We start from the raw sequence: 19475 nt of genomic DNA on the forward strand, positions 1-19475 counted from the left end.
CCATTGGCTGGTAGGACTAGGATGAAACATCAGCACCTTTAATGTGGGGTTGAAAAACGGAATGCCAGGAAGTTAAAAGGACTTAGGGGAAAATGTCCTTTGGCCTTCCGCTGCGTGACAGGATTCTGAAGTGACAGCTAGTGAGCAGAGTAGACTCAGTTAGTCCAGTCAGAGGAAAAAAGCAGCAAAACCAGAGGACCAACATCAGTAATATCTTTGAGTACAGTGATGAAAGAGTGAGGATGGCTCTGCCAGAAAGGCGGGCCTCTTCATCAGGTTTCCCAAAGCAGTTTGTGTCTCTGGGCAGCTGTCGGAGGAAATGAGCCCTGCCTATTGGCTGGTATTTATTGAGCACCTACTAGGTGCTCAGAGTAGTCTAGACCCATCGTGCAAAGAAGACTTCATCCTTCTTTGTTGTTGCCAAGCTTAAGATTGTTTGAGATGGAGACAAGTGGTGATTTTGTTTCCTACTGGGACAAAGAAAGTAAAATGTAGAATGGAATAATGAAAAAAAAATATTCTTATATTGATAGGAATCTAGTAGTGTACAAACACCAAAATCTTTGAGGAGGGTTAAAGCTATGGTAAACTGAATCCGTTTTTCCCTCCATCTGTGTCCTGTTCTCATGGTGATTCAGTGCTGGATGCCTGGTGGGGTATGGGATGAAGAGCCAAAGGTAATAGACAGAAGAAATCAGAATCAGGCTCCAGCCACTCCTGTTCTAGAGACTCGCTTGGGGATTTTTGAGATCTGAGAGATTGAACCCATTCAAGAGTAAAGAATTCTCCGTTCCCTGCTGCCTATGTAATAATACTCAGCCCGACAGAGTGAAGATAATCAAGTGGGAAGAGATGGTTTATTTCCCTTCGTATGCAAACTCCCTTTGACTTATCCCTACTAAGGAATACCTCCTCCCTCCCTTTTGTCCAAAATTAGGTTAATAGTTAGCACAGGAAAAACCACTGGCCCATAAACTTTTGATGATGCGACTTCTTAGCTTTACTACAAATACATACATCACTTTTGATCATCTGAAGATTTTGTACCTTACATGAACCAATACACTCTCAATCCAGAGGTGTTATAGACAATTATCTGCATGAAAAACAGAATAATTTTTAAGTCTATATATTATATCTTCACAGTGCAATTTATCTGCATCGTATTTGAGTGAAATTGTTAGTTTTTATTTGGATGATTGCCCTGGATTGGACACAGTCTTAAAGAGTCTCTCTGATCCTTTAATTTTCTCTTTCACTCTCTCCCTTTCTCTCTGATCTGGGTGTGCTTGCTCAATTGTGCTGTTTCTATCATTGCCTACTTAGTAACAGCAATGGGAAATGAGCCATAAAAGTGATAACCCATCGTATTTTTTTTATTCTGCTGGTCTCATAAAAAAACTACCAGTCACTTATTTTATCTCACTTATGGTCGATCAGTCCCGCATTTTTCACCTCCTTACCGTGACTTTCTTTGTGCTGTGGTTCCCAGCCATGGCCCGCTTCCTGCTGAATTAAACTGCAACCCACACAAAACCAAAGAGCGTATCTCTCCCCAAGTTCACTCAGAAGGTCACCCCTGGTGAGATGGACATTGCAGATGTGCTGGAAAGATTAGAAGCTGCTTTGATAAAACCCACGTCTGTTCTCTGCTCCAGGTCCTCAGAGTGGAAGATCGGATGGATTGCCATCGCCTTGCATTATTTAAGAGTTTTGATGAGCAACTCCCATCAAAATTCCCCACAGACTCTGGACCGTGCATGCGTGTGTGTGCATGTGTGTGTGTGTGTGTGTGTGTTTTAAACAGCACTTTAGAATGATTGAGATGTTCAAAAGGACATTGCCGTGTGAGCTCTTTGCAGGGCTCATGTTCCATTAGGTTATCCTTCCTTGAGGTCTCTTGGTGGCCCTTCTGTTCTATTTGATGGCAAATTCTGTTCATTCCAGATTGTATTAAATCCCTTTAGCAGCTTCAAACAGCTCTATGTGCTGCAGTTTTAGCATGTGGGTGCTGATCACTCCAGCCCCTGAACTTTTGTTATTTTCCACACCTTTGATGGTTTTCCTTCGTTCTTCTGTTTTCATTGGTTTCCACTTTCATCTCTACTGTCTGTTCGTGATGGTGTTATCTATTCATCCGAGCAAGTCCAGCCATTCAGCCCTCTGAAGAAAAGGCTATTTTCTCCCCTCTCTGGCCTGGCTGCCCCAGTGGGTAGTCCATGATTTGTGCCTTTCATCACACAACTGTGGAGGCCCCCTCTTTGGGCAACCACTTTGGTGATAGGATAAGGATGAATGTATCATGATTTCATTTTTATCAACCTCTTCTGTGTCTTCCCAGTTTTAGTCGAGATGCAGCGGTTTCTGTTATGGCAGGTATTTTATAAATGGCTTCAGCTCCGATCATTGCAAATGATGAAAGTTAGGCCACCTCATTTCCATCTCTGGACTTTCCACAGATGTATATTTGTTGTCTCTTCCTGGAGTGTGACTGCATGATCAGAACATTGAATAGGAATGAGACCTTGAGGATTTTATTCCTGGGTCTGTCAGTATCTCTACCTGAGACTTTTACCCCTAGAGCTACCACATTTTTGTTCTGTCTAAAATCCTTGCCATAAATATTGCATGTTATTTTGCCCAATTAAAATTTTCACATTTTACTTCGAAAGCCCTACTATCAAGTAATATAACTTTTAAAGGTAATATAACCTATTATGGTTCTTTAATAAACTAATTCAGTATTTTATACCAAGCAAACGCTGGTAAGAACAAAGTTATGGGGGACAGGATGCCAACTGAGCACCCCTTAAATGTGGAAGAAGTTTTGGAATTAATCATAGGAATCACTCCCTTATGCTATTGGAAGACACGTGTGATACAGCTTGTCTGGACCCCCCTCCCCAACCTGAATGGATAAAATGTTAAATGGTACCAGAAAAGTTTAAATTAATTAATGAGAAAGAGATCCATAAAAAAGAAGAGACATAACTTCAAAGCATACTATTCTTAACTTCTGAGGCCATTGTAGTGATGGGCACCGGGGCCCCTTGCAAACACTCCGTGTGTCTCTTTCACTCTGAAAGGGCAGAAACTGTGAAACAACCATCATATGACCAGGCTTGGTTTGTAACTTGCATCCTATGAGCTAGTTTTCTTTGGATTGTCGTGAGATCCAATAATTAACATTTAATTGGTGATTTATTGGTGGCATATCGTTGAAGAGCCATGTAAATGATCTCCTGTGGCAGGAATGAATAGATAACACAAACATGTATGAACTGAAAGGAAGATATAATTAGTGACAAAAGTCTTCTGAAAAAATATGACAGACTCGGGTTTCATTTTCAGAAATCCTACAGTGGAAAATTTTCCTTATACTTGCCAATCTGAGTTTCTCAGAATATAAGTTCTTAAAGAATAGGAAATCAGTTTTCAATATCTAGCAAGTCGCAACACTTACTGAGCACTGGACTGAAAGTCAGAAGCCCGCGCTCAAGTCCCAGCTCTCCCTTTCTTGATGTCCCAGGCTAAGCTGGAAAACCTCTCCAAGCTTCATTCACCCCATCTGCAAGTGGGGATATTGACTCTGCCTGCTGTCTTCCTGGGCATTGGTGAGTGCCGAACGGTAGCCTTTAAACTGTGTTCTCACTAACGAGGACAACAATAGTGATGAAGATAATAATACATTTAATAGCAATTTAGAGGTAGCCATGGTGATTTTAATGCAAAAAAGCATTACTCTGGAGCCTGGACAATAGGTGGAGTGAACGAGGCAAAAATCCAAAAGTATGGTCCAGGCAGTTCCAAGAGGTGGCTTCCCTTTCCTCCATCTAGCTTGGAGCGGAGAGAATTCATCTCGGGACCTTCAGCTCCTGCATCGTAGAGTCTGTACAATGTGGATCTAGCTGGCAGGTATAGAGGCAGCAGTTTCCATGGCTCCAATAAATTAACTAGTGTTCACGGATGTTTTGCAGCTGCCCTGGAAACAGGCTAGCAGTTTTGAAAAAGGATTATTGCAGCCATGAAGAAGGGTGTTGGTGTCATGAGTGTGCATGTAAAAAGCGTGCTTTTAAAAACCTATTACTTCACCTGCCCTGAATGAAAACAATGCCAAGTTGTGCCGATGTTTTTCTTTTTTTTTTTTTTTCCCCATTGAACTTATTGTACTAACTTTTCCTTCTCCAGAATTCCGGCAGGTTAAATATTATTATATAAATAGCCTTTACTATTATATAAATAGCAAGTATCTTAATATAATGATATATATTTAAACCTCAGCCCTGAACACTCATAATTCAAGTAAACATTTACAAAAACATTGTCGCTTTAAAAGTGGGGTATTTGAACAGTTTTTATTTTATTGATATTTGGCTAATAATGAAATTGAATGAAATACTGGGGTACAAAACAGTTATTCCTACTATGGGAGCCCTTTATTTTTCCAGCCGGCTTCAGAGTATTGCTTACTGAAACTGGAATAACCTAGACCCTAATTGTAAGGTCTGAAGTAATTAGGGTTATTATTTGAAGTATGTATATCAATGCCAGATTCACAAACATTATTAGAAAATGAGATATTCCATGTAAATTAATTTTCTGGAATGTATCTGTCTAAGTGCCTAAACTACTTCACTCTGTTTGGCAGTGGGGGATGCCTTTCAAAATATATTATGTAAGTCCCTGGCTTCTTAGAGTTCATGGGCTAATCCATTCTTAATGTTTCAAAGTCATTATAAACACTAATTATGATGGTGTGTACAGTATGCTGTAATACAGGATGTCCTCGGAGACTTTGCAGGTGTGGCTTGTTGTTTGCCCCTATGCTAAGTAGTCCCAAGCTGCTATACTTTTTGAGTTCTTATGTCTAACTTTTTATCATTTTTTATCTCTTCCTTCAGTATTTATTGTTTCTCCTTGCTCCTATGAGCAGAACTCTCTATTCCTTTCTGCTGGGCTTTTTTTTTTTTTTTTTCTAATATATTCTGTATACTGGAAAATCAGATATCAAGGTTGTCAGAACTGTCTTACATAAGAGTAAATAGTCTCTGAGCGAATGCCTGAGGGATTTGTTTAAGCTCAGACACGAACTTTAGTTATTGGAATTTTAGTGGTATCTTTGTGGATCTTTCTTTCTGTTTTGTTTTCTTCCATGTTGCATTTCATAAGGTTTTTGAATGACAGTGCTCTAATTATGAAAAGTGTGATAGCAATTATTTATACTACTTTGATAACTGTTCTAACTTAGTGTCACTTAGATAAACATTTGCCTCACCTGTGGATATTCTGGAACCTGCACACCTTCTACTATTCTTAATGACAATTCTTGGTGCGTCAGCATGGGTAGGATGTTTTTAACTTTATTTTTCAAATATCTCACACAGTACCTCGCCCACAGTCTGTTCTCAGAAAATATCTGGTGATTATCTGAGATTTAAAAATAATTATCATGCACAAGCTACATACAAATGAAACTTTCAAAGAACTGTACTTGTCTTTCATGTTCTGGAAAACGCTCCAGTGCTTTTGACACCTTAGTTTAAAAAATAAAAATCAAGAAAGACCAAGTTGAGCATATCATTGAGAAATGATAAAAAAAATTGTAAAGGGGCTGAAAAGAGAACTCTTCATAGATATGAATTCCAAGTACATTGCTGCTTTCCTATGGGATTATTTTGTTGATGGAAGAATTTGTAGCTCATAATTAGAAACTCATTAATTCATTCATTTGTTCCAACAATAGCATTTATTGAATGCCTTCTGGGCCCACCAGGGATGCGCAGACCTATCAGACACAATCTCAGGAAACAGATATTTTGGCCAGAATTTGAAGGTTGCTGTGAGTCAGAGCCCAGCGGCCATATGTTAGAAGCATCTCCCCCAGTTAAAACTGACGCTTAATATGAAACTAGCCTTGATTACATTAGAATGATCCCAAGTATTTCATGTTCTGGGAAGAAATCTGGAGAAGTGGTGTCATAACGTTTTCCTGTTCCCTGACAAGTCATTCAGTAGCCCTGTCCAAGATCATTTAAAATAACATGGAAATAATCGGAAGTGATGTCCCTCTGTGGAAAACACTTGGAGGATGCCTGTCAGCAAATAATGTTTTAAACTCTAGGTTTAATTTAGGCCTGTGGTTAGGTTCCTTATAAGAATTTATGTGTTGAAAAAATGTCGTCTCAAGAAAAGTTAATATGAATCTAATTTAGGAAACAATGAAAGTTTCATATAAAATAATGATTATTGATTCTGAGGTTTTACTATCTGTTCTGCTTTGTAATCAAATACACAAAGTTAACATCTCTCCCTCCCTACCATTAGCTTGCTTTGCCAGTGAATCATCATGCTTTGCATCTACTAAAGACCAACAATCTTAAATAGTGTCACTTAGTCATATCTGATCATCATAATTTTGTAAGACGATCCTCTGTATAAATTTTGAGTGATGTAACCATTGTATTGTTTATGCAATTTCTTTTTTTTTTTTTTTAATGATATTCTTGTCTGCTTACATTCTTTTTTTTATTTATGTATGTATGTATGGCTGTATGGCTGTGTTGGGTCTTCGTTTCTGTGCGAGGGCTTTCTCTAGTTGTGGCGAGCGGGGGCCACTCTTCATCGCGGTGCGCGGGCCTCTCACTATCGCGGCCTCTCTTGTTGCGGAGCACAGGCTCCAGACACGCAGGCTCAGTAATTGTGGCTCACGGGCCTAGCTGCTCCGCGGCATGTGGGATCCTCCCAGACCAGGGCTCGAACCCACGTCGCCTGCATTGGCAGGCAGACTCTCAACCACTGCGCCACCAGGGAAGCCCTATGCAATTTCTTTTCCACAGGACCTGAGCATTTACTTTGTTAGCCTTAGTTACACACAAAAGGATTGTGATGATTTTATAGAAATTATTGATTTTTATTGCCTTGAAATCTTAAGGGAGGTAACAGATCTTTGCAAGAAAACATTTCAGGCAGAATCATGGTATGGTTATTAATTAAATTTAATTCTTTGTTTTTTCAGTAGTGTTTGAAAGAAAAAAATCTTGTTTCCAAAGAATGCAAACTCTATGTTATTGCAGAGTGACTTTCAAACGTTCAGAAAATATTTTTGAAATGGAGTACATAAATCATCAGTTGCTATAAAGATATATTCATAGTATATAGTGTACATAACCTTTGATCTTAAAGAGTGTGGCTTGATGGAGTGCCAAAACTTCTAAAGTGAAAAATTATCTTAACTATTGGAGTCCCCTGAGTTCATAAAACCAAATACATGAAGAGTTGGTAGTATGTGGATGGCTAAATAAACTTGCTGTTCATAGTGTTCATCAGTATATTTTATACTGCTCATATAGTTATAAAAGTCTAGTCGTGGTTCATAAACCATTCCAATCCAGTGACTTGGATATCAACAGATACTAATGTTTTCAGGTTTATTGTCTGACTTTGAAGGCTTAAATTTTTTTTTTGAAATATGGGTATTCTTTTTCCAATTTTACAAGTGAGAAAACTGAGGCTCAAGGAATATAAGTAACTTGTCACCAGTTACACAACCACTAGGTATTAGAACTGGGATGGTAAGACAGATTTTCCAACTCCAATTCTAGTGCTCTTTCCACCATACATGCTGCTTTCAAAGAAGCATTCGTTTATTCAACAAATATTTATCCAACGTGTAGTGTATACCAGGCAATGTATTCAGCCTTCATGTTACAAGAGGTACAAAGGCGAATCCCTGCCTCTCAGAGTGTAAAGTCCAGTGAAGACGACGGAAAAGAGAACAAATGATTACAAAAAACAAAAACAAAACAGTGTGAAGAATCAGGTTTACAGAAAGGGAAGAACAGGATGCCAATGGGAGCCCAAAGCTCATCTGATGGAGGCTAGCAGTTTGGACAAGACATCCTCAAGCCTGTGACATTTAAACTGAAACTGTAGGATGGCAAGATAGGTAGATAGATAGATAGATAGATAGGTAGATAGATAGATAGATAGATGATAGAGTTGATTCACATGATTGGCAGATTCTGTATTTGCATATTTGCCTACTCACCAAAATGTATTTATAACCCCCAAATCAATACTTGCTGCCATTAACATTACTCAGCCATGAAAAGAATGAAATAATGCCATTTGCAGCAACATGAATGGACCTAGAGAATATTATACTTAGTGAAGTAAGTCAGACAAAGACAAATACTTTATGATATCACTTATATGTGGAATCTAAATAAAACAAATTAAACTATATACAAAACATAAACAGACTCACAGATATAGTAAGCAAACTTTCCCAAAGGGGAAAGGGAGGAGGGGATTAGGAGTATGGGATTAACAGAAACTACTATACATAAAATAGGTAAGCAACAAGTATTTACTGTATAGCACAGGGAACTATATTCAAGACCTTGTAATAATCTATAATGGAAAAATAATCCAAAATAATATATAACTGAATCACTTTGCTATACACCTGAAACTAACAAAATATTGTAAATCAACTATAATGTAAATCGATCGTACTTCAACTATAAAAAAAATTACTGGCTGCCTTTCTCACACTTAGGCAAGTGCAAAGCATCCTGACACACATGTTCCCAGCTGAGGTTGGTTGAGGCAACGTTCTGCCTTCTTGTTTCAGCTCTCATACTGTAAACAAGTGTCCTTTTCACAGTCTATTTAGTGCCACATTTTTCTAATTTGTGTGCTTTTTGTTGGTAATATTGCTGTTTAAAGTAGCCCCCAAACATAGTGCTAAAGTGCTGGCTAGTGTTCCTAAGTGTGATGTGCCTTACAGAGAAAATACGTGTTAGGTAAGCTTTGCTCATTGCTGTTGGCTGTCGGTTCAGTGTTGTGTTTTGTTTGTTTGTTTGTTTTTTTTGGCTGCGTTGGGTCTTCGTTCCCATTACTAGATATTTACCCAAGTAAAATAAAAACTTATGTTCACACAAAAAACCTGTACATGAATGTTCATAGCCGCTTGGTTTGTGATTGCTGAGAAATGGAAACAACCTAAATGTCCTTCAGTCAGGGAATGAGTAAACTGCAGACTGGAATACTACTGAACTATAGAAAGTAACAAATTATTGATTTGCTCTTGGAGTGTATCTGAAGTGCATTGTGCTAAGTAAAGAAACCAGAGTCAAAGGGCTACATTAATATATTTTTCCATTTAAATGATATTCTTGAAAGGCTAAACTATAGGGATAGAAGAGACAGATCTGTGGTTAACAGGGTTTGGAGAAGGCGAATAAGTTGGCTACAGAAGGACACAAAAGAATTTGGGAGGAGAGGGAGATGGAACTCTTTCGTATCTTGATTGTGTTGGTCATTATGAAATTAAAAACCTTTGTCAAAATTTGCAGAACTGTTCACTAAGAAGAGTGAGTTTTGCTGTATGTAAATTATAGTTTGATAAGAAATTTTAAAAAACTGAGGTCTGAAGGATGAATCAAAATACAGTTCCTCTAGTTTGCCACAGCAACATCAGAAAATACTATTAAAACGTATTTTACTACAGTTCTCATTGACAAAACACTGTTAGTGTAAAATAAACACTATGTAGTAATTTATGTTACACCATAATTGAGCAGTGGATACAATGACCATAAAAAACATGTTTTTCTTTTCTGCTGTTTTGTAGTGCTTAAATTTAATGTGGTTCTTACTGGTTTACAGGAAGTATTTTCTTACTGGTTTTTGACAAGCGGTGAAATCTGCAAACTATACTGTAACTCGAATATTCAGTATATGCACTACTCATAAGAGAACAAAACTTTCCTTTGACTTGAATTACCCAGTGAAATGGCATATCGTCCCTGGGATAATAGAGAAAATACGAAAAGAGAAAAAATATAATATCACTTATCTTGCTTATATATGATTATTTAATGATAGGCAACTGTCAGACATGGACGGTTTAGCTGCTTACATCCTTGGAAGCAGGAAGACCTACCACATGACCTCTCTGAGTGTCTCGCAATTCTGATATGTCCTTTTAAAAATTTTTCCTTGTTTACCATGGCTCTGCCACATTATCTCTGTTACATTTCAAGGAGTAAAGATGTGGTAAAGTAAAAAAAAATTACTTTATATTTTACTTAAGATGTGTTGTCAAAACATCTTGAGGCTATGTATGTACTATGTCTTTGTATAAATAACGAGGCCATGCATGACTATAGTCACTTAAAAAATGTAGACAATGATTTATTGAAAGTGTATTGAAAATTAAGTAGCTCTGCTTATTATACTATGGAAGCCATTTATTGGGTGATTAAAATAGGTGAAAGAAATGCTATATTATATGACATGTTGCAAAAACTATTTATGAAAAGAGCAGCCGTGATACAATTTGGAAAAGTAAAAACAGTAACTATCTCTATCTTGTGCTTTTCCTGTAGAAGAGGATGAAGTATAAAATTATTATTTTTTGTGTTTCTAACAGATTTGTTACTTTGTTTGGAGTCTTTTAGAAACACCAGCTTTGGCTTTTGTAAGTTGTTAGTTTCCTTCTATTCCTATGTCACATTCTATTGCCAGTATTTAGAGTTGTTTATTCCAAAAGTGCAAAGAATTCCCCTCAAGAGTTAATGTGTAGCAAGTGTTTATTAAATGGACAAATGACAACATTGTTTTCAAACAGGATAATTACAAACCTGTACAGTATGTTTCTTCATTAGTAAGTAATTAAGTAATTTACTAAATTGTGCAATAATTCATAATGACACATGCTAACCCCGCTCAATTATGAGAGCTAGTGATAAAAGAATTTCTTGCACGCATGCCTAAATTTTATTAGAGTAGTCAACTTTGATTCCTGAAGAAGTCAGCTTGCCTTTTTCAAAATACTGAGTAGTGCACAATTCAAGGAAAATTCAGAAAATGTTTGAGAGTCATAACGTAGTTGTTAAGAGTGCATACCGTAGATTCAGTTCACCTGGGTTTTCCTTATGGTTCCTTGTGTTCTTGGACAAGTTACTTAATTTATCTGTGCATCAGTTTCCTCACCTACAAAAGCGAGTTTTGAGTGAATTCAGTGTTAAAAAGCACCTGCCACAGAGTAAGTTCCAAGGAATTGTGAAGCAATGGGTGAGGTAAAAGCAAGAACAGCAGCAGTGTGATATAAGTATTGGAAAGCCATTTTGATTTCAGAAAATCATCTCTGTGGAACACAAGGTTTAACTGGAATACTCAAAATCTCATGTGAATTTTGGAGCCTCTGAATGGAATGCCTAATTTAATGAACCTCCATCTTACAAAATGTAGGAATTGTTTTTTTAATTCAAGAGAAAAGTGTTGATTTTTTAATGTGAATCTAATATATTTAGAAGAAATTAACATTTTTTATGAAAACAGAAAGACACACCCAAGTCTGTTCTTGTTTCAGTCCTCACAGCATACTTCCTCAGTGCAGGACTGGACATAAATAATAAGTGTACTTCTGAGGGCAGAGAATAGACTTCTGACCCAACATTGTCAGCCCAATGAATTCCATCCTATGAGCTGGAGCTTAAATGTGAGCCTCAAAACCATTATTGACATGTGGCACAACTGTCTGAAATGTCAATAGTTATAAAATGAGTATTTCATAATGCATAATAATTGATTACTGGGCTTGACTGAACAGAAGCATATTTTCTCTGCGAAAGCAAAATAATGCCAACATTTTCTCCTGGGACGCTCCTAGCTGCGAGACTCGGATTTCCCAGTGAAGCCCACGTTACACTGTGGTCCTTGATCATGCGTGACAAAAATAGGGAAAACCATCTGTAACTGCTTATCTTCTCCCCATTATTTGAAAATATATATTTTAAGAGTTCTTAAAAAATAACATATCACCTCTATATGAAGCATCTGTATTGATAGAACTGTCTCAGATCATTTTCAGAACTGAAATGGATGAGATACGAAATCAAATAACATTCAATTTACCTAGTTCCTCTTAAAATGCTCTGCTTAGCTTTTCACTCTGATGAAATAACACCCATTTCCAGTTTTATTCTTCCTGGGTGTGCTGTGATGTGGAACTCTTTTGCTCTATGTGTTTTATTAAGTGCAATTTAACTTTATGACTATCAAACCAACTATTAATCCTTAGAATAAGACTATGAAATAGGCAAGCTGCAAAGAGATTTACTTTCTAAAGCACAGTTCCCTTCTTCTGCCCTCAATTCTTTTTTCAAAACTCATTCTCTGACTGTGTATACTTTGCAAAGCTCTGTACTAGGCACATCGAAGGAAAGTGAAAGAAATAGCTACAACCTATATTTTGAGCTTTCTCCCCTCCTTATCTATATGTACTTCATGATACTCTAAACCGTCACTACTAGTTGTTTCTTAAGTTAAAAATGCATTTTCTATCTCTGTTCTTTTACCTGTGTTCTGCCCTCCTTCTAAGATGTCCTTTTGCCCTTTATTCCTTTTTCTATCCACTAAAATTTGGTTTGTCTTTCAAGGTCTAATTCAAGTGGTACCTCCTCCATGAAGTCTTTCTGCTCATGAAGTATAAGATTAACCCTGCACAGAGTAACCTCTCTTACTCTTGGCTCACATAGCACCTTACTTAGAGTATGTGTCACACATTCTGCCTTACATTATAAGCATTGAATTCATTTTCCTACTAGATTGCAAACTCCTTGAGGGAAGGTCTGACATCTACTCTTTTTCCTTCCCTCTCCATGTCCCAGCACAGTGTAATGAACAGATGTTTATCATTGTTCATTGGACGGGAACTTGCATTCTTACAGGAAACAAGACATAAAAAAGCCTGCACTCTTATAGAAAATAATACATTTTAAAAAGAGGTCCCTTATGCCAAGGGGTAATTTAATATTTATTCATCTTTGTATTCCCAGTACCTAGCAGGTACTTAATAAATGCTTGCTACACACACACACACACACATGCACACACGCACACACATTTCAAAATTGTAGAAAGCTTATCAAAAGTGCGTGCTGATAATCACGTCAACACATCTTTATTAAGGTCAATAATTTTTGCCAGGCACAGGACCTGTGTTGATAACAGTGTGGGAATGGTGATGGTATTTCCACTTGTAAGTCTACTAAGAGATAATCGCTGTGTCCTTTCTTTAAATTGTTTCATTTAATCCTCCCAGTGTGCCTACAAGATTCTACTATCCTTCTTTCACATATGAGGAAACAAAGATTTGCTCAAGATCATTCAGCTAGTGAGTAGGATGAAGGTTGGTTTGGAGCCCAGTTTTGTCTAATGCCAGAGCTCATGGTATCCTACCGTGGGGTTCAGTGAAACAAGGAAGGCTCCTTGGAGAAGGAAGTGGACATGGCGCCCCAAAGAGGAAGGGATGAAGGTGTTTCTGAGAAGGGGCTAGGACATGGTCCTGAAAGTAGTCACGGGATGTTTGAGTTGCAGGAACCCTTTGAGGTCTGTTCCCATTTCTTCATTCTACAGGTCAGGGGCCTGACGGCCTGAGAGGGGAAATAACTTGCCCAAGGTGACGTAGAACGCTAGTGACAAGTGTGAAATTTGAACCCGGGGTTCCAGGTTCTGAGTTCACTTCTGCTACCCATATTCCTTTAACTTAAAAAAGAAAAGAAAAGAAAAGAAGAGAAACATCATTTCCTACGCTCTTTACAACAGCCAAGACACAGAAACAACCTAAATGTCCATCAACAGATGAATGGATAAAGAAGATGTGGTGTATATATATACGATGGACTATTACTCAGCCATAAAAAAGAATGAAATAATACCATTTGCAGCAACATGGATGGACCTAGAGATTATCATACTAAGTGAAGTAAGTCAGACAGAGAAAGACAAACATACAATATCACTTACCTGTGGAATCTAAAATATGAAACAAATGAACTTATCTACAAAATAGAAGCAGACACAGATAGAGAACAGATTTGCAGTTGCCAAGGGGCAAAGGGGTGGAGGAGGGATGGATTGGGAGTTTGGGATTAGCAGATGCAAATTATTATACATAGAATAGATAAACAACAAGGCCCTACTTTATAGCACAGGGAACTATATTCAATATCCTGTAATAAACCATAATGGAAAAGAATATGAAAAAGAATATATATTGTGTATCTATATATATATACATATATATATGACTGAATCACTTTGCTGTACGGCAGAAATTAACACATTGTAAATCAACTATACTTCAATAAAATAAATGAAAATCATCATTTCCCGAATGCCTGTTCCACTCCCAGCTGTAGGAGTGGGGTGAGGACATCTCATGGGAACACCAGGGATGGCAGTTCCTCTGGCCTCTGAGGTGAGTCTCCTTCCTTGCCGCCTTGGCAGTTGTGTGTGTAGTGAGGCACCTCCCACCTACCTATTCTGTGGGGGTTGCTTGGGTCTGAATGCCTGTGAGCTTTACCCTTTCCCTCCTTGTGATGGTTACAACACATCTGCCAGTTCTTGAATTTCCTAATAGATGTATGAGATATGTGGTTCCAGAAACTCAGAATCCCTTCACCATCGTCTCAATGCAGCCAAATCTTTCACCTCTAACATCCCATTACACTAACAGCCACACTAATGATTTGCAGCCATCCATCAACTGTGAGGGGTGAAGTGCTGTACAAACATCTTTTCAATGGGTGACCGACCAGACACTGCCTTTCTTTAGGAAAGTTCAGACTCAGGGAACTGACTTCTATATAGAGTTTTCAGAGCCAAGGTCAGCTGATTAGGGAACTTCTCAAGATCAGAGCTATTGTCTTGTTCTTGTTTGATTCTCCGGTATAGGGCCAGGAGCATAATAAGTATTCAGTAAATGTGCTTGGTAAAGTGAAATATGTATGTGTGTGTGAGTGTGTGTGTAAAATTGAAGATGTCTCTTGCTATCAAAATATCATTCATTTCACTATATTTCATGGACTATGTATGTGCATACATACATGTACATTTAAATCTGGCATCTATATTTGCTTTAAAATCATGAATAAAACAGGTTATATTAATCTGTTCATCCCCTCCCCCTTAACACACATAAATAGGGGGACCCCTCTGTCACCTTGGTCTTACCAGTATTATTCCATTTATAAATGTTTCTTTATGAGACATTGGCTCCTTCCAGACTCAAAACTAAGCAAGGCTGTGATCTACTGTAGGCAAGTTAGTGTCTACTCTGGAGCTTCCCAAGCAGTCTTGCTCAGAACCCTCTCTAAGTCTGACCGTGTTTGGTCTGTAGGAGACCCAGTCCCCTGGCTTTATGTCGGCCTGAATGGCCCAACTCCTACAGATCACAATGCCATGGAGGCTAAGGATTCAGCTGAATCAAGCTGCCTAGGACCACATTAACCTTTCACTGATCCCTTTCTTGTTCAGCTAGGAAGAATTAGTTGAATTAGCAAGCTGCCACACACTGGATAAAGAGAATCAGGGCCCAGGCGAGACAGAACCTCAGAGCCAAAATGCTCCCTCTCACGTGCATCAGCCAACTTTGAAAACATCTTTGTACTGCGAGCCACTTGCCGATTCTGGAAAAGTTTGTCAACCCATTGTTTTGCCGTTCTCCCCAGTAGCACTCAGTGTGTGAGTCGGTGTGGTATACCGTGAGATCAGATTCCGTTTGGTAGAAAACCAAATGTACTTTCCTAAAGTCAAGGATCATTTCTTTATTTAACCTCTGAAAGTGGGAAGATAGACACCAATTTACTGATTATACTCCAGTCTAGACCCCTGCAGAAATCCAGCAGGCTTTCCTCATAGGCATTTTGGAACAACCTGACATCAGTCATGTCCCTCCAATTCCTTGCTAAGTAACAGATCCAATGTGAAACCCAGTACATAGGGACACCATGTGGGGCTTTCTCTAGAGGACTCTGAGTTGAATTACATGTGTTTTAAGTATGCAGTGTGTGCCTTCTTTTTCTGAGATTAGCCAACAGAAATATTTGACTTGAGAATGCATGTATGATATAATCCCATTCATGGTAAAGAGTTCCCATCCTGTTTAATTATCTTCATGTAAGCAATATTCTATTCATGGGTTTTTTTTTTTTCAGAACGCTTGGTAAAAATTTTTCAAATGGAAAGAGTATACTGCTTAACACTGTTTTTCCCCCAGAGCAGGCACTCCAGGAGTGTGTATTTAATGGAATCCAAATAATTATTCCTGCATTTTAATATTTAGCTGGTAAAATTTTGCACTGAAATGTGCATCTTTTTTGGCTCCAGTTTAGTAGTATTGAAGGGAAATACAGATCGTTTCATTCCTGACTGATTTACTTGGTTGAGGACGTATAACTCTGTAGAAAAGTTGTATTTCAAGAGGTTTTAAAAAACCTCTCGTTTTTACTTTTGAAGTTTCACGAGAGCTTTGTGTTGATACAAAGAACACTAATATACCCTGGGTTAAAAGCTGTGTTGAAAATAAAAGAATACATTTAGTAGAGGCATGTATTACAAATAGCATCTAGCCACACAGGAAGGTTATGATTTAATATCTGAAATTCTGTTGTTCATTAGTTGCAGGGTGAGAATGGAATACATTTCTAAAGGGCAAGGTCAGTATTACATTATCCTGGAAATGTCTTTGTTGAATAAATGTGTAAATATTTCAAATAAGTATTGTGAGAATATATTTCTATTGGGGACGTATCTATAGGATGAATGATTCTTCTTGTAATTGCAGGAGCACATGTCATGTTACATGTCATTCCCGATTACCGATTTCATTTGAAATGGTCTGGAAATAAATACCAATTACTAGTAATGTAAGACTATTTACCTTGGAGTCAGATGTCTGACAGGCAGACCAAATGGATTTGGTCATTTTCAAAGCATTATTTTCTGAAGCAGCATGCTGTTTTAAAGTAACACTGAATTTTCAGAGTGGTATATCTGGATTCGTTTGCAGCGAGTATGGACGAACACCCCTATGAGCACGCACTCTCTGATGTTTTTCCATCCTTTAACAATACAAAGGAAAGAAAATCATATCCAGGACCTACCAACAGGACAGCTTGGCATTACCCATCCTTGTTAAAGTCGTTAGGATGAGGGAAATCAAGAACCAAATATGAAGGATAGTGTCAGTGTAACTGACGGGTGTTGCCTCACTGGGAGATGCAGTTGCATCATGGGAACGTGGTGTGACTTAATTTCATCATTATAAACATCACAGTGGGTATGGTTGATTCATTTGAAACCCTTGTCCACTTCGCTATGGCTGCACAGCTGAGTTAACATGGGTAGATCTTGACTCCACGCTTTTAGGATTTCTTATTTTTGTGGTTTTATTTGGGAAAAACTCGAAAGAAAAAAAACTGTTAGGATGACTTTAGTTGAAGTCAAACTTTTATAAAACTACAGCTTGATTTAATGTACGATGAATTTTTTTTTGACCTTCTAAACCAGAGCGCTCTGTAAATTTTGCCTTGAAGGGGGATGCGGGGGTGGGAGTGTATGAATCCTAGTTTTTCCAGTGCTGATTGTCTGCATGTGTTTTAAATTATGGCCCAACTCAGAGTCAAGGACAACTCAGTTATATGGGAAAAAATGTTAGGACTCTCCTTGTTTAACTACCATGAATGCAACAACTAATAACCATCTAATATTTGAGGGTAAATGGAGACACAGACCATCAGAAAAGAAAGCAGAGTTGAAATTGTGTGAAGGAACTGGAGTAGGTAACAAACTTGGCTTTTGATAATTTTTTTCTGCTACACTCAATACTGTTGACAAGCCTGCCGAAATTTTAAATAACACAGACTATGGGTATGTAGCATCTGAAATTCATAGTAAAGAGATTCATCTGATAATAATATCATGATTTAAGTTTCCACAAGACCAGTAAAAAGGATTAAGTTTGGAAGGAATTAGGTCTTAGCTGCAAGTTAAAATTCACAAAGTTGACCTTTAGAGGTTGTTTGCTTTTTTGTTGCTGTTGGTTTTTTGTTTTTTGTTTTTCCTGTCCAAAGTACCACAACATCTCATTTTTAGGGTATGAAAACTAGAACCTTTTCCACTTGTAGATGGGTTCTCTGGAGAGAATGGTGGATATGGAAGAGCCTGGGAAATTAGTGGCTCAAATCGGCTGGCGACGAGTTCATTTAGGTGATTCACACAGAGTTTTCTGCTCTCCTTCCAGGTATCAGTGGTCCTGGGGGAAGGGAGAGATGTAAACCAGGACCTTAGGTGTCGGTGTAATGAGAAATATCATCGTCTGGGTGGGCGGAGTTCCCCCTTCCCAGGCCGAGCCTCCCAGGCTCTTACTGAGGAGGCGCTTCCTCCACTCCCCGAGCAGTCCGGATGACTGCGTTCTCCACGGCCCCGGAAGGGGCTCTACCTTCCGAATAAAGCTGGGGCGATCTGGGAAATTGGAAATGAGGGTGACTACACCACCACCCCCCCGCCAGACGGAACAAACCCCTCTTTTCCGCCAACGAGTTGGCACAGTTATCACCCCTGGGAGATCCGGAAAGAGAGCAGGAAAGTAGCGTCGGGTTGCGCCCCTCTAGCCCAAGGGGTGCGGGAGAAAGTAGACGCGCGATCTTCCGGGCGCTGCACGCAGAAAGCGCCCGGGCGGCCACAGGTGCCCAGGGAGGCGAGCAGAAGGCCGGGGGCCCGGGTGCGGGCCGGGGGCGCGGGAGGGCAGCGCCAGCGCGGGTGCGCCCGGGAGCCGCCGCCGCCGCGCTCACCTGCCCGGGGGGGGCGGGGCGCGGCGCGGCGCTGGGGCGCCCCCGCCTCGCGCCGCCCGCCTCCCGCCCGGGGAGGAAGCGGAGGGGCGCGGTGTAAACAGAGCGGCGGCCGTGATGTCAGCCGGTCACATGGAGCCTCTTATGGCTCGGGATGGCTCTCGGCGGACGGGCAGCTGCGGCAGCTGCTGCTGTGGCTCAGGCGGCGGCGGCGCGGCGGCGGCGGCAGAGGGGGCTCCGGGGTCGGACCATCCGCTCTCCCTGCGCTCTCCGCACCGCGGCTTAAATGATGTATTTTGTGATCGCAGCGATGAAAGGTGAGCCCGGGCGCCCCGCCGGGGCCGGGTGGGCTGGCTGCTCCGGGGGGCGGGGAGGCGGGCGCGCAGGGGGAGGGGTGGGCGCGCCTGCCCGAGCGCACGTACTGCCCGGGGCTGGGCGCTGGAGCCCCGCCAGGGCTTTTTGGGCCCCTGCAGGGCGCCCCCTGAGCCCGGCCGCGGGATCTGCCTGCCTCCTGTCGGGGGCAAAGGCGCAGGGGCTGGACCCCCCTCTTCTGTCCTCTCCGGCTCCTGTCAGTCGCCGGGGTCCGCCTGGCACCCGGCGGGGCTCCCGGAAGAAAGTTTGCTGGGAGTCGCCGCGCTTTTGGCAGGGAGGGGAGGGTCTGAGGAGCTCGGAGGAAGCCAAGGGGCGCCCGCGACAGGTCCCCAGGGCCCGCACCCCGGACAGCTCCGGCCTACGCAGGGAAGGCGCCGCGGCCGGGCCGGGCCGAGCGTGCGCCCGGGCGCGGTGTCATCCCTGGGGACTGGTCAGCGCCCCGGGCCTTGCGCCCTTCCC

General features: G+C 40.4%; 1 protein-coding gene across 3 annotated transcripts in view; it reads left to right on the top strand.

Moving 5' to 3' along the window:
• The window catches only part of LOC133085142 (nuclear receptor ROR-alpha), a 593802-nt gene that overhangs the window by 481508 nt on the left and 92819 nt on the right, over positions 1–19475 (top strand). For 2 of the 3 annotated variants that reach the window (XM_061182046.1, XM_061182047.1), the window contains exon 1: positions 18785–18961. The exons of the other annotated variant lie outside the window; for it this stretch is intronic. In XM_061182046.1, the coding sequence (XP_061038029.1) occupies positions 18931–18961 (31 nt within the window). In that variant the 5' untranslated portion in view covers positions 18785–18930. Of the gene's footprint in view, positions 1–18784; positions 18962–19475 lie in introns of those variants that run through there. 3 annotated transcript variants of the gene reach the window in all.

Source organism: Eubalaena glacialis, chromosome 2 (assembly GCF_028564815.1).
Source record: "Eubalaena glacialis isolate mEubGla1 chromosome 2, mEubGla1.1.hap2.+ XY, whole genome shotgun sequence".
NCBI classification, from domain to species: domain Eukaryota; kingdom Metazoa; phylum Chordata; class Mammalia; order Artiodactyla; family Balaenidae; genus Eubalaena; species Eubalaena glacialis.